The sequence below is a fragment of the Cariama cristata genome, unplaced genomic scaffold (assembly GCF_000690535.1).
Source record: "Cariama cristata isolate BGI_N322 unplaced genomic scaffold, ASM69053v1 scaffold1032, whole genome shotgun sequence".
In the NCBI taxonomy this organism is placed as follows: domain Eukaryota; kingdom Metazoa; phylum Chordata; class Aves; order Cariamiformes; family Cariamidae; genus Cariama; species Cariama cristata.
In genome coordinates, this window is record NW_009604205.1 from 13,332 (window position 1) to 28,522 (window position 15,191).

General features: G+C 36.9%; 1 protein-coding gene across 1 annotated transcript in view; it reads right to left on the reverse strand.

The window, feature by feature from the left end:
- The window catches only part of LOC104157929 (1,4-alpha-glucan-branching enzyme-like), a gene marked incomplete at its 3' end in the record, with an annotated part of 62,371 nt that overhangs the window by 13,061 nt on the left and 34,119 nt on the right, over positions 1 to 15,191 (reverse strand). Inside the window, exon 4 of the mRNA XM_009695476.1 lies at positions 11,400 to 11,515. Within this exon, the coding sequence (XP_009693778.1) occupies positions 11,400 to 11,515 (116 nt within the window). The remainder of the gene's footprint in view (positions 1 to 11,399; positions 11,516 to 15,191) is intronic.

The window sequence follows — 15,191 nt, forward strand, 5'->3', positions numbered from 1 at the left end:
ATGAACATCCCCTTTCTTTCTTTTTGTGTTTGCCTACCTTCATATTCTCTTCACATCAGCTTCATTTGGCTACCTCATCTTCCAGTGTACACTTACACAGATCTTCAGAACCGTGTGAGAGAATAATTCAAGTGACAGTTACATACAAGATCAGACAATTTCTCTGCCCAACGTCCACTCCTTTAGCTTTCAGTTCCTGCATCTAAAGCAGGCTTTAATTCCATGCATGAATACTGTATCCAGTCATGATGTGTTCCTGTAAGTCATCTGTGTGTGTTTCCACTGATGATGATACACGGTCAAATATTAGAAATAAAAATAAGCCATGCTGTCTTGACAATTCCTTATTTTTCAGATATTTATCTTCATTTAAAGCTAGCATCTGCTGGACCTTTCTTTTTCAAGAATAAAGAATTAGGACTGATATTTTTGTGGTTCAGGAAATTTGTTGTATAGTGGTTTGTCATTTACACTTCAGTGGGGGAGTGGGTATAACTAGATAACTGATGAATGTATGCAAGCCAATAAACTGCTCTGAAACACTGTATTAGTATATCATTACTTTAATAGCTTGAAAACACTTGGAATGATTGTTGTTATATGTGGCTTTTAATACAACAATGAAATTAAATTGGCCATCAAACCAACAATAGCTAACATAATGAGAGTGGACTAGCTCTAATATAACTACGGAAACATCAATGACTTTTTTTATGTAAGGGCAATAAGCTATTATTTCAATATTTTATAATGTATAGTATTTCACTAGCTTCATGTTTATTCATTTCTGAGACAAGGTTATCTAAATGTAAAAGTCACAAGAACACAGGTAGAAACACCATCTCATCTCAGTAACACGCACCTGATTTGAAAGTAAGTTCAACTCAAAACCTAAAAGCATGACAGGATTAGGTCTTAAATACTCTCTAGGAAGTTTATGTTAGATACTGCAATAACATAATCAGGTTTTTCCACTACATGAAATTCATTAGAAATTAAACATCAAGGTATTTCCCTCAGTTGTTCTAGGAGTTCACAGGGAAGGAAAACAACTGCTTGTAAACTAAAGTTTTTTTTAGTCTAACATACAGGTTATGTTATAATAGTGTAGATAAAGAGAAGTTTACATTTTTACTTTTGCAAAAATAGTGTAACCAAGAGAAAGCACCACATATTTACAAGAATACAAAAGAATCTGAACCAATTCTGAAAAATTAACTGAAAAGTTAACTTTTCCAGAACTTTATACTTAGGACATATTGCCGCTGTAAGAAAACCTGGTCTTCGATTTCATTTCATAAATGCAGTTTAGTTTCAAAGACAGTTCCTGCATTCAAGTCACTGATACAATCCTGCTATAAGATCAGATTTCTTTTCTTAAATTGTTCACCCTTTTCTCAACTCCCTCAAGTTACTACAGAAATAGAGAAGCTTTACAATCAGCTGAAAATACCTTTCCCTGTGCATCTTAGCTGTCTACTTTTCTTCCACAAAGCATATCCAAACCTGTGCTTAGCACCAAAGATACAATACACAGTTCTGATGACCTTTCGCCAGTAGATGATGTAAGTTGAACCTATTTACAGAAGTAAATAAAATCACATTGCCACCCCTGCCTTCCCCATGCACACAGAGGAAACCACAGGGCAACTATTACCATTCTCTTTCTACAGGTCATACTGGTTTAAGAGAAGGACTAGAGTCTAGAGGCAACGTTTTTATATGTTTGTGTTTTAATACATGGGACCACAGCAGAATACCATCCAGTACGGCAATGCAATCTGCTGCAGAACCCAGCACTGGAATTCAGAGTTCCTTGCCTGACACAGTTTGCTTTAAAGATTTAGATAAAATACAAAAGCCTGACAAAAATTTGGGACAGAACAGCACTGTTAAGAGTTTTATTCTAGAATTGTCTCATTCAATCTGCCACATTTTAGAGACCAGATAAAACATCTCTCTCTAATAGCCTCAGAAACAGAAGGAAAGGAATGAAGACACATAGCTTCTTCACTAGTGCCTTACTAGTGCCTCACTAGTGTCTTAGTAGAGTAACTTCTTGCTACTGCACAGCCCTGCCTAACAAACCTCAAGAGAGGCAGCAAGGAAGAAAAAGGATCAGAAGTTGTTCAACACTTCAGTTTCCCCTAGCCAGTAGCACCTTCCCAAATGGACCCTCCACCCAAACAGGTGGCGGAAGGATGCACGGAAAACAGGAGAACTTTCCAGAACTCACCTTTCACTGAAAAACTTTACCGTAGTCTATTCCTACCACTCCAAATAACCAAGAAATCAAGTGTATCTGTCAAGGTGCTTGCAATCACTGAACTTATTTCCTAACAAGCAAATTGAATAGAAACCTTGAAAAGAAGTTTCAGAAAGAATGGATAGCATGTTGTTTCTGCCAGGCTCTTCTCCTTCCTCAACTGCAAATCAGTTACACTAGAAAGAAAAAGTAATAGAACACTCCAGCCACATTACTTCAAGTGTCCCTTTCTCCCACCTTTTTTTTTCCCCCTGATCAATTTAAAGATTACTGTCAAAATTAAGTCCGTTTAGACAAAGCTGTCTGGTTTGTTTGCTTTTTTTCTTCCAAGCAATTTTCTGGTAAAGAAATCTGCTAAAGGGACAAGCATTTAAATCAAATATTAAAAAAAATACTCTTTACAATGGAACACATAGTAATACTTCTCAGGTGGTTTATATGTTTAAAAAAGTTCTGCAGAGGAATCTCTGCGGTTCAGAAGCCATTGGGAGAGGGGTCTATTTGCTGTGTAGATTATTTTTCTGTAAAAATATGATCACATCAGCTACTAAACTCTAAACTTGATAGGGATATTAAATATTTGTTCACAACTCCCCCTTCTTTCCCCTTCCCTTCTCCCCTGGGGAAAGAAAATAAATTAAAAAAAAAATCAAGATATGAAAGAAACAAAAGCATATCTTCAAAGCCAAGTCATGAAGTCATGCCCTGAATTTCCAAAAGAGGGAGATACAGCTCCATTTGTGAATTAAGTATTTCAGTTACAGTGAAGAACTTAAGAATATGTTTAACTAATCTACTAGATGAGATTAAGAAGGAAAGCTTTTGCTTTTTTCCATTTCCACACTTCTCTTAGAAAACTAAGATAAATTAGTAAATACTAACAGAACCCACAGAAACTACTATATTATCTATTTGAATATAAAAAACATTCAGAAGACGGAGACTGTAGCTTAGTATTCAGATAGAGATAAAAATATCACAGGAAAATCAAACTGTTAAAATCCAGGAAACCATAGGAGAGTTGTTAGAAAAGAAAGCAATATCACACAGAAACATTCCCAATAGATTTCAATAGGCACAAGCATAGAGACAATACTTCACTTAATCATCATGAACTATCCTAGAAGTACATGGATTTCTACAGGAAGAAACAATAGACTTTATAACTGTTAGCTACAAAAAGCTGGCATTATTAGGTATTGAGAGACAACCAGTTTATTCTAAAAAAAGGAAAACACCACATGTATCTACATTGCAGGACAGCATTCAAACTTTTCTTTCAGTCTAAAATCCAGATTTTGAAAGACCTTTTTCAAAATCAAATTAGTAAGTCAAAGGAATCTCTAAAATATACAGTTCAAGCAATACTTTTTCCCCCACTGTGACTTAACCAGAATCAAGTTACTATAACAGTGATGTCGCTCAAAGACCATAAAAATTTGTATGTGTAATATAAAAGCATTCATATATGTATTATGTAACTGAGAGGCTTGGGGTACGAGAGCACAGTCTGAAAAGCAACATAATAATAAAGCACATTACACACAGTAGTGTAACTTATTAGAGTTGTTCCAAGCCATGTCAAGTAGAAAAGAAGCTGCTGAAGTACGTAATAGGGGCACCCAAGCATGAAGTATTACTTATCCTCTACTATAAAGCATTTGTATAAAGGACAACTGCTGCATAATGCATCTTGTGGTTGGGTGGTTGTGGCATAGCATGCTTACTTCTTGATACTCCCATTCACAGCTGTTTCAAACTGACAGCAAAACATTGTTTGGGGGATGAGGCAGGTCATGCCCAACACTTCTGCCTCCTGTCACACACTCCCACAGTGTCTTACAACCGGGGTAGCCTACAGTCCCAAATGGTCCTTCCACTACCTTCTCCCTCCTCTTACTGTTGTCTCCCTGCCCAACAACTCAAGAGTCCCTAACACCTTAGGTCACGCTCTCTTTGGCAGATAATAAAAAGGTGCAGAGAATCATGATCTGTTCCCTCTGTTCTGAGGTCATCTGTCACGGATGAGCTCACCTGACTCTCTCCACACATTGTTAGGTGCATTAACTGCTTTTTGATATTCTAAAATAGCGTACCTTATCACAGTAAGTAAAGCATACTTTATCATAATGCCTCAGAGAAGTCCTCCTCAAACAGCTCCAGTGTTCACTGTGTTGCCAGTACAGATTGAATCTGACAACGCTTGGGCATCCAAGGTGCAGAGTAAGTCCATTAGAATACCAAAGTTTATCTTCCACTTTCTCCTTGAACTATAATCTTCTCTTAACTTTATAGACAAATACAGTTGGAAATTAGGAAGTACGTACCAGCAAGTCACACTGAAGAGAGCGTCAGAAGAGTGGTCCAATCTTCAAAATAAAACAATTGCCCTAAAAGGCACAGCCATGTTTATATACACTTAATATGGATATACTTAATAGGGACTCTCAGACTTCAAATTCCATTTCAAAAATCCTTGTCCTTTGAAGTATCTCTCCCTTTTCCTCCAAAAAAAAAAATTTTGCTTTAACACTCACCTAATATCAATTGAAACCATTACTCTTCCATATGGATAAACTAAAAGGAATCTTAAATAGCAAAACCTCCTACCAAAGAATCATGTAATCCTCAAGTCACTGGAGAACTAAGCCTGCCGAAATAACTGAACAAGAATATTCTTAAATGCTGAGCTCAGTCTGCAAAAAAGGCTCCAAACAGCAACAGTCCACTGCATTGCAATGCTTCATCGCTGCTACAACCTCTCCTATGAGTCCACGAGTAGTTGCACATTGTTTACCAAATCCAAACAAGCAAAGTCAAGAGACCATTTACCTCCCAACGAGATAACACCTCTTCCTGCTAGTAAATCTAATCTGTAACCAAGAGAAGTCTACAGTAACTCGCTGAAGAGTCATGGCTTGCAATCAAGCAATGAAACATGAAGGGTATTGCCACAGATTTAACTAATGCTTTACTTCCCATTCAGCACCACTGATGTCTAGAAATGTATATGCTAGATGACTTAAGTCCTGTTCCCTAAAGTTCAAAATGTCAGGAATGCCACGGCTGCCTCTTCTTGCACATAGTTCATATACCATGATGTCACAGAACACTTGTTGCATTCACTGTTCAACTTTGCAGACCTGGTGACTCTTATTTTTTTTCCGTCCTACACACCATTTAAGATAGGAAATTTAAGTGACACTGAACTTCACAGACTATGAGCAAATATATCCCCTGCCAGCTTCATACCTCTGCTAGGTGTACCTAGGGCTCCCTTTGTAAAAGCTGTCTGACTGTATGTAAGCCATTTCATGATGAGAACAATCAACCTTCAGAATAATCTCCGAGGGAAGTGGTAGATTCTCCAACATTGGACACTTAAGATTCAGCTGGACAGGGTGCTGGGCCGTCTTGTCTAGACCATGCTTTCGCCAAGAAGGGTGGACCAGGTGATCCTTGAGGTCCCTTTCAAACTGGTATTCTATGGTTCTATTTAGTTCTTATGTTACAGAAAACCCACCACATCTTTAACACTTCTATACCTAGCATCCTAACCACCCGCCTGTTATCGCATTATTAAAATTTTCCTGGGTTTTCACATTCTCATTAAAAACACCTTCACGTTTTGACTGCAGACTGCTCGAAGCGCATGAGACCTGAACTTGAAGCCAGTCTGATGCTATGCTGCTGGACTTTGTGATCAGTAGGGTCAGCTGCAACACCATCTATTTCATCAGTGACAGTAATTACATTTGATGAATTTTACTAACAGTGGTTCCCTGACACTGATTAACCTACCTGCTCACCATATTTGATTCCTTTTCAAGGTTTACAAGTTAAACACAGAGTGTGCAGATCTGCTACGAAGTACAGGATACAGCAGTAAAGACTAAGTATTAAGTTTCAGTAATATTCTTTACAATTAATTTTCTTCTCCAAAGTACAGGATACAGCAGTAAAGACTCTAAGTATTAAGTTTCAATAATATTCTTTACAATTAATTTTCTTCTCCCTAGCACCTCATGGATACACATGTACTTTTCGGTACTACTAACCATGATTAATCTCTTACTGTTCTGACTCAAAGTAGTTTCTCCTTTGCACACTTTAATATTAAAAAGGGTTATACATTTGGACTGGAAAACTACTCAAAACCAATAGTAGTGTACAAAGTGTTTTAAAAGTTCAAACTGATAAAAAAATTATGACTGTTCTTTATGCCAGCCCAAATTTCGTATTGAACTTGGCACCTACAACTGCTATTCCACAATCGCTGAAACATGCAATAGTGGAATATCAATAGAAAAATATTGTGTTAACAAGCACACAAGATATCAAATCTAATCACCTCATTAGAATACAAGATACTCCCTCAAAAAACTATAAAGTTTACCATTTAAATACATTATATATACACATATGTAGATGTATGTGCATGAAGGAGGAAAGGATAGATTTTGCAAATAATGGAATGCAGAGTTTTTAAGAAGTTTCTACCATTTTCTGAGATGACCTTTCCATGGAAAACTTTTATTATTTGTTCCCTGAGCTGTATAGGATTAGTTCTGTTAGCATACATACACATAGAAATTATGAAGGCTGCTATGGTGCCCAGAAATGATCTGTTAAAATCCAATTAAAATTAACTATAAAACAGGTGGGGTTTTGGGGTGGGTTTTTTTGTGTTTTTTAAACTTTTATCTTTCTACACTCAATTACATAAAAGATATCTGAGAAAGCTACCCATTTGTAGTTAACTCACATGGCTTCAAAAATGTAGTAAGAAACCAACAAGTTCAGTCATTGATATTTTACAGACAACTTCCTAATCTTTACCTTGCTCTCAGTAAAAGTTGCATTATAGAGGCATATCAGCCACTCTGACTCTTACCTTCATAATTCAAGAGAAATAAGCCAGAATCATTTACATTTAAACTAGAATCCATGAATGTACAAGTAATATTAGTTGCATACAGTGTTTTAATTTCATGCACCTACTCAGCATACTGTCAGATAAATCTATTAATATACCAAATTCTTGTTCTGTCAATTGATTTCAGAAATCAGAGATCTACTGTCATTACTAGAAAGTTGAACAATTGCTACTATTTTAGTACATCCTCTCCAGCTCATGGAAGAAAAGTTAGTGGTTCTGCTATACAGATCTCCTCGAAGACAGCATTCCAAGGCAGCAGTTAGCTCAATCATAATTGCCAATATTTCAGAAGTACTGATCTTACCATCTTTTCTTACTTAGCTGTGTGAAAATATTTCAGAACTTGATCATTAGCCATGGATTTGGGAATTTTTATCTAGGTTTGAATTCTTATTGGCTTCTACCTCCCAACTGTCCTGCATATTCTGTGTTGTTCCTTGGCATTCCTATAAAGAATATTGAACAAGTTCCCCCCTGCAGATACCAAGATCTCCATTTTTACCAGTACTGTTCCCACCTCTAAACTCCACTAATACTATATTTCAAAATTAGGATCTTACAGACTACAGTGAAAATTTAATTTACAGGTATTTTTAAGTAGTTGTAAAAGTCATTTATAAACAAACAGTAAAAGAACAAAGTGGAACACTGATTAAACTCCTGCACGCATATGACAACACATGACGAGACTTGCTAAAGAAGCCTATCCATGTTAATTTTTCTAAAAGTTTGCCGTATACTGTGAAAAGGTAATTAAGAATACTCTGACAATGAAGGAAGAATTCAGTCATTATCAACCATGAAGCACACTTCCATAAGAACACTTGCCCCACAACTGCCATCACTGTTAGAATGACAAACATGCCAACATTTAAAGAAACCTTGGTTGTTCCAGAACATCTTTCTAACTACTCCCATTAGAATAAAGAAACAGAGGTAAAGAAGCTTAATTTATTAAAGTACAAACTTTGGTTTTCTTTTTGGTTTTTAACTTATGATATCTGTCAGAAGTTTAAAAAAAGCAAACATCACACAAACACAACAGCAACTATATTTGTTCATTTAACTCACTCTAAGCTCCCAACTGATCCATAGGAGGAAAAAAATGCCCTTTTCTAGCAGGTAACCTTATTTTGCAGATAGATGTCATAATCCACAGGGAGTCACTCAGCTGTCATAAGCATCCATCCCTTCACACAGAAATTATCAGAAAATCTACAGCAGGCTTTTTAATTACTCACTTTCTTCAATGTTTGTATTTACTTACAAGACTGCCTGAAGAGCTACAGTAGACAGTCTACTACTATTGAGAACAGGCAAATATTTGACCTCTGCTCCTCATTTATTTTCCTACAAAAATATTTTGTGACCTGATCTAAATTAGTGTCACCAGCTACACTCCATCCATTTCCCATTCTGGTTTAGAAATTACTTATTTAAAAGGAATGACCTTGTCACCATTTCAGAACTTGACATTCGCCTGTGTAGAGCTAAAGATGAAAACAGTGTAGACAGAAACTAAAGATAAGGACCTTCTGGAGGAGACTTCTTTCCCCTAGCAGATTAATCAAATCACTGCATAAACATCTGAAGTTGACTATTCTAGCTTATATACTTGAAGTTTTTTACCAGTCTTTCTTAAAACCTGTCATTCCCTTATGCTTCAGTAAAGCAAAAAAGGTAATACTTTCATTACTAAAAAGAAATAGGTTTTGTTGCCTAGTCTAGTGCACACAGACAACAGTGCCTGTGTATTTAAACATTAGCTCTGCAATCTGCATAGTAACTTCCACCTACAGACAATCCAACATTCTCAGCTTCTATATGAACAAAGAACTGCAAAGCTATGCTCTACCACACCAATCCTCATGTTCCCAAAAATACTGGCTTATGAACAAGCATAATCTAACAGAACCACGTAGTTCGAAGAAAACTTACAGAAGAGCAGCAGTTTTCTGAACCTGTTAGCAGAATGAGAGGGGATAAAAAGATCAGCCGTACTGTGAGGGTAACGTACACGCCTTCCATGTGGAATATTCCAACCTCATTCCAGCTTTTGTGACAGAGAGCCCATTTCAGAACTACCTTAGCTGGAGACTTTTTTCCACTTTAGTTATATCATCTAAATACATTGAAAATACACATTGTGATGTGTTAGATTCAGTTGCGCAGGCACCACAGGACAAAAACAAAGTGTCACAAAAGATTATTAGCAAGGTTACAGACAAGGTTAGGAGCAGTTCCATATGGATGAAGTCATCAATTATGATTATGTAAACTTGTGAATCAAGTTTCTAAATCTTTGCACAACCTTTTTTTTTTGAAGACAAGAATATATGAACTCAAAAGCAAATCTCTCTCACAGGCAGAACAGTCCAGCTTCACAAGCTTATTCGGCAATCACGTATTTTGAGTGTCAGTGACAACGGCATACATCTTTGTTTAAAACTGACCATGTAAAAACACAATTAAAGAAGCGGTAGAGCAAAAAACTAAATTAATTAAAAAAAAGAGGAACACAAACTCACATTCTGCTCTCGTAGCAGGAGTGTCATAGCTTTTCAGAAGACTCAGAGCAACTACAGAACTACAGCACATCATTTTACTAGTACATCAGTACCAAGAGTAATCAGTAGTCAAAAATTCTGCACATGAAACAAATTATGCACAATGCAATCTTTGCTTTATGGAGTTTATTTCAAAGAAAATGGTGAATGGAAAGAGAGAAAGTACTATAATGACCTGTACTTCAAAAATAGGAGATATGACCAGTAATTATACAGGTAGATAGACAAAAAACCTTCAGTTTTTCCAATCATGTTTAAGAATATTTGCTTTTTGCCATTATGTTAATTATCAACACTTATCATCATTCATATCTCTCATCTCTACACTGAGCATAGAATATTCTACAGTAGGTGAGCTCAATGGTTCTGTAGATACAAAAATAAAAAGGTAAATTTAGCAACAATCAAAAAATCTAACATACTTGCATCTCAAAGCCATGGAAAATATTAAGTGACCATTCTATAATCTTATACATTACTGCATAATCACTATTTCTGAATTGCAGGCAACTGTTTTGTTTTCTGCTCTGTAAAATAAAAAACAGCTTTCTCATCCTTGAATGAGTATTCCTAAATTTCAATTTATCCATATTTATTACTGGGATGATTTCATAGGCCATAACATAAAGCATAATGATAAGCACACACATCAAGTAATCATTTCCAGAGCATTTTTATGCATATCTTTGTTTCAGCAGATTTCTTGTTCATCTAAGCTCATTTTCAGCAGAAAAATGAGGATTTTTTTCAGTGGGTTAGTTTTGTTCATGGGAGCCCTAAAAACACAGTAGTAGTACACAAATGCTCCCAGTTTCTCAATTTTCCTAGTCTATAGATGATTTCAGTACGTTTAACTACTCACTACCATCCCCTGTTAGCACTCAATATCTCTGGAACTTAAGCTCTGACTGCAACAATTCAAATTCTCAGAAGTACATCTCTGACTGAAATTAGTATTCACCTAGAAATAATCAACTCTACTGATAGTGCAGGTATGCATAATGACAACTAAGTGTAACAACTGTTGCATTTGACAGCTCAAAGAAACTTTCCATTAATTTCTGGAAGAAAGGATTTTACGCTCATGTATTTTATTAGTTGTGTTTCGTGAGTATTAAACTGTTTTCCCTGCATCTGTATTTAGTTTAACTTACTTAACCTAAGTCTACTGCTCAAATCCCATAATTGCTAAAGGATAGGCAGAAGTTTTACAAAGTCACATGTACCATTAAAGCAACACAAAAAGATCACCTGAAAAGCCATGGTTAGAAGGATCACAAAAACTACCAAGGTATAGAGATTTTAATAGGATCTCAATCTCAAGTAGTTCCATCTAGACATTACTTAACTCTTACTTTTCAAATTATCACTATGTAAATACTGTTTTCATCTTGTAACATGATACAATACACTATATCCACATTTCAGCCACATACGCCTGTTCCTAAGCATCATGGAGAGAGTTAGATGTTAAAGTTTCACTCATTGAGGTCACTGTGCACAAGTAGATAAACTGATTCTGCTTCTTAGAACAATTAAAAGAAGTTAGTTATTTAAAAGAAAACAAAAATGGCAACTGAGTTAGAAGGGTTACAAGAACTGGACAGATTAAGTCTAGAGTCAACACCTTTAGCTTTGATCCATGGGGCACAGGAGGATAACCATCTTGTCCAGGTGGAATGAACAACTCCCACTTCCCATATTCCATCTTCTTATATGGATGAGAAAATGGATTCCAGCCATCTGTAATGTAAGAAATACTACTAAGCATACTTATCTTAAAACATGTCCCATTACAATCCAAAGGTATAACAGTGTGTTCCAGGCTTGTACACAAATGCCGCTCACTGCCTCTATTTTGACAAGCTGGTGTTCTATTAGTAATACTCATTAAGTGTACAGAACAGGAAAAATAAAGGGGAAACTGCAGACAAACAGGCTAGGAAAGCACACAGTACCAGACAATGACATCACAGTCAGGAAATTTGGCCTGAAATGACACAGTTTTATTTAAGTAAGTCTTGATCAAGATTCCTTTTTCATTAAAAAAAGTTTACTGAACCAAGCTTAGATTCCATAATTCAAAATTCTTTATCCTCTTTGGATTTACCAAGCACTGGAAACATGCAAGGTTGGTCATTATGACATACCCAGCTGAACAGACATCTGCCAAGGTGGTCTTACCTGTTCGTATGCATGTTCAAGGTTAACTCATATGAGTGAGACTGAATGTAAAGCTTCTGAACTGACAAACTTAGGCAATGTAATAATTTCTAGGCTACAATGAAGTGGCAAGCCAAGTTTGGAAAGTACTACTTTTTTTTTGCCTTGAAACATGTCTGTCTTGCATAGTCCAAGGCAGAGACTCCTAAGCTAACAAGAAACCAGTCAACACAGAAAATTGAATTGCAGAACATTAAAGCAATGTATCCTAATCTTCCTTCATGCTAATCTATCTGCATGCCATATCCTGTCACTTAAAAAAAAAATCCCTCAATGAAAGAGTCAGAAGCCTTCAGTGACCTCCTATTTACCAAAGGTACAGTGCATGATCTTAAGCAGGTACTCTATAACAGCTAACAAACTGTTCACACCTTAAACTGTAGTTCCATGACTAAATTAAGCTAGTATAAAACCATATTGCTACTAAACATAGTAGTCAGGGCTAAAAGCAATTCAGTAGAAAACTGGACTTGCCACTGGAGCAGCATCATCACTTTTGGCACCATGGAAGTCAGAACAGGAGTAGCAGAGAAGTGAAGAAGTTATACTCATCAATATATATCTTCCTAAACATAAATAATCAAAAATATCACCTGCTGTGCAACAAAAAGATAATCTTCTCTAACAATATATGGATGTCTTGAGTTTCAGAGAAAGACTAGGTTGCTTTCAAAGCAAGTTGCTAGTCGCTTTTACACAGCTGTTTAAACTGAGAACTGCCAATCTTTAAGGAACAACACTGGCACAAATCAAACAGGCTACACAACATGACAAAAGTAATTGTGTGAGACATATTCTAGTACCTATTCCTTTTACAGTAGAGAGCAACATCAAAACCAATGAAGAGATTATTATAATAAAACATTTCCCATGCTCAAAAATGGAAATGCAATTAACTCAGTACTCTATTTAGATGATAGTTTTTAATCACAGTTAAGGTATTTGGATAGTACAAACAAAATACACACATTGGCAGAAGAAAAGTATTTACTAAACTGTTACTTATTAACAGCAGAAGAGCTTGTATATTAGTAAGATTTAGATGGGTCTTCCTCCTTAGTTTTACTCTGAAGTTTCAGTCAAAAAAAAAATAATGAAACAAACACTACTAACATCTACTAAGGCTACTAAGACCAAAATCAGACAAACAATACCTTAGCAATACAGCAATCCCCCTTAAAAGAATGTCAGAACTGCAAACGCTATATACAGTGTTTATATGCTGTAACATATTTTGAGGGAATGGTAAAAACATGGAGAATACATCAATAGGATTTTGAGGCTTGAAAAAAAATTAGTTAAAACTGATAATTTTCTTTTAAGTTGCAAACAGCTCAACTATCTGAAATAAACAATTCAGGCAAAAATGGGAAAACAGAAGAAAGATGAAGAAAGTAACAAACATCTTAAGAAGTTGCAAGAAAGCTGCTCTAAGGAACCTGTTAGGATTTATGATAGTCAAGTCCTTCTTACGGGAATTGCTACCAACTCTTTCAACCGTCTTTCCTCTCCATAGTTATCCGATCATCTTCACTGCTTTTCATGAAACTCTTTCCAGTTGAGCTCTGTCTCTTGATTACAATGCATGAACTCCACCAAATATGCCAGGTAATGACTTGATAATACTGAGCAAATTAAAAAGCTACAGCAAAAGTCTTAGGCCCAGTCTCTACAAAACTCACTTGGGAAACTGCCTAAAGTTGAGTTCATTACATACACTAAAGATACTGAATTCTTACATTATTCCTAAAAAATTCTCATGTTGCAACCACATCTCTTCCCTCCTTTAGAGGGGGAATGGTTGCATTTCTCTACCCATTTAAACATCTCTGCTCTCCATAGGTAGTTTTAATAACTCTGCCTAAGTTGCTTATACTTTCCCCTCTACCTGCTAGCAGTACCAGATGTTCCTGTTAATCCTTTCTCTTCTGTGACTGAAGCCACAGTCCATTACCGGGTGTCCATGGTTCATGACTTCAGAAGCAACGCAAAGCAATATTCATCTGTCCCAGCTAGTCCTACTTAAAATGTTTGTTTACTACTTAGTCTTAGAACTCATTTAGGAAGGTTATAAAAGAAACTATTGCTTTGTTTCAAGGCAAGAGGGAAAAAAAATTAAAACACCCTGAAGACTGAAGGCTTCCTTCAAAGAGGAAGGCGGCTCAGGCTTCTCTAAGTTTTACTGCTTAGTTTTCAGATTTCTCAGCAAAACAAATAAAAATGCCTCAGGGGAAAAAAGAAAGGTCTCCATCATTTGCTAAATGCAGAGGATACTGTAGTGACAGGGGATGAGGAAAAAGCAGAAGTGCTCAATGCCTTCTTTGCCAGTCTTCAATACCAAGACCAGTTGTCCTCAAGACACCCAACCCCCAGAGCTGGAAGTTAAGGACAGGGAGCTGAGTGAAGCCCCCATAATCCAGAAGGAGATGGTTAGTGATCTGCTGTGCCAATTAAACTCTCATAAGTCTATGGGCCCTGATGGGATTCACCCCAGAGTAATGAGGGAACCGGTAAAAGAACTTGCCATACCTCTCGCAATCATCTATCAGCAGTCCTGGTCAACCGGAGAAGTTCCAGCATAACGGAAGTTACCAAATGTAACACCCATCTACAAAAAGGGTTGGGAAGGACAATCTGGGGAACTACAGGCCTGTCAGCCTGACCTCGGTTCCAGGCAAGGTTATGGAACAGATCTTCTGAGTGCCACTACACAGTACATGCAGGAAAATCAGGTGATCAGGGCCAGCCAACATGGACTTATGAAAGGAAGATCATGCTCGACCAATGTGGCTTCCTTTTATGACAAAATGACCTGCTTAGTAGATGAGGGAAAGGCTGTTGATGTTGTCTACCTAGGCTTTAGTAAAGCCTTTAACACGGTCTCCCACAGCATCCTATCCTAAATAAATTGACTGCTCACAGCTTTGGTAGCTGGACTCTTCAATGGGTAAAAAAGTGGCTGGATGGCTGGGCCCAGAGAGTTGTGGTCAATGGAGCTAAATCCAGCTGGCAGCCGGTTATTAGCAGTGTTCCCCAGGGCTCAGTTCTGGGGCTAGTGCTGTTTAACATCTTTGTAGATGATATAGACAAGGGGATTGAGGGCACCCTCCGTATATTTGCAGATGACACCAAGTTAGATGGGAATGTCTGTCTGCTGGAGGGAAGGAAGGCTCTGCCGAGGGACCAAGACAGGCAG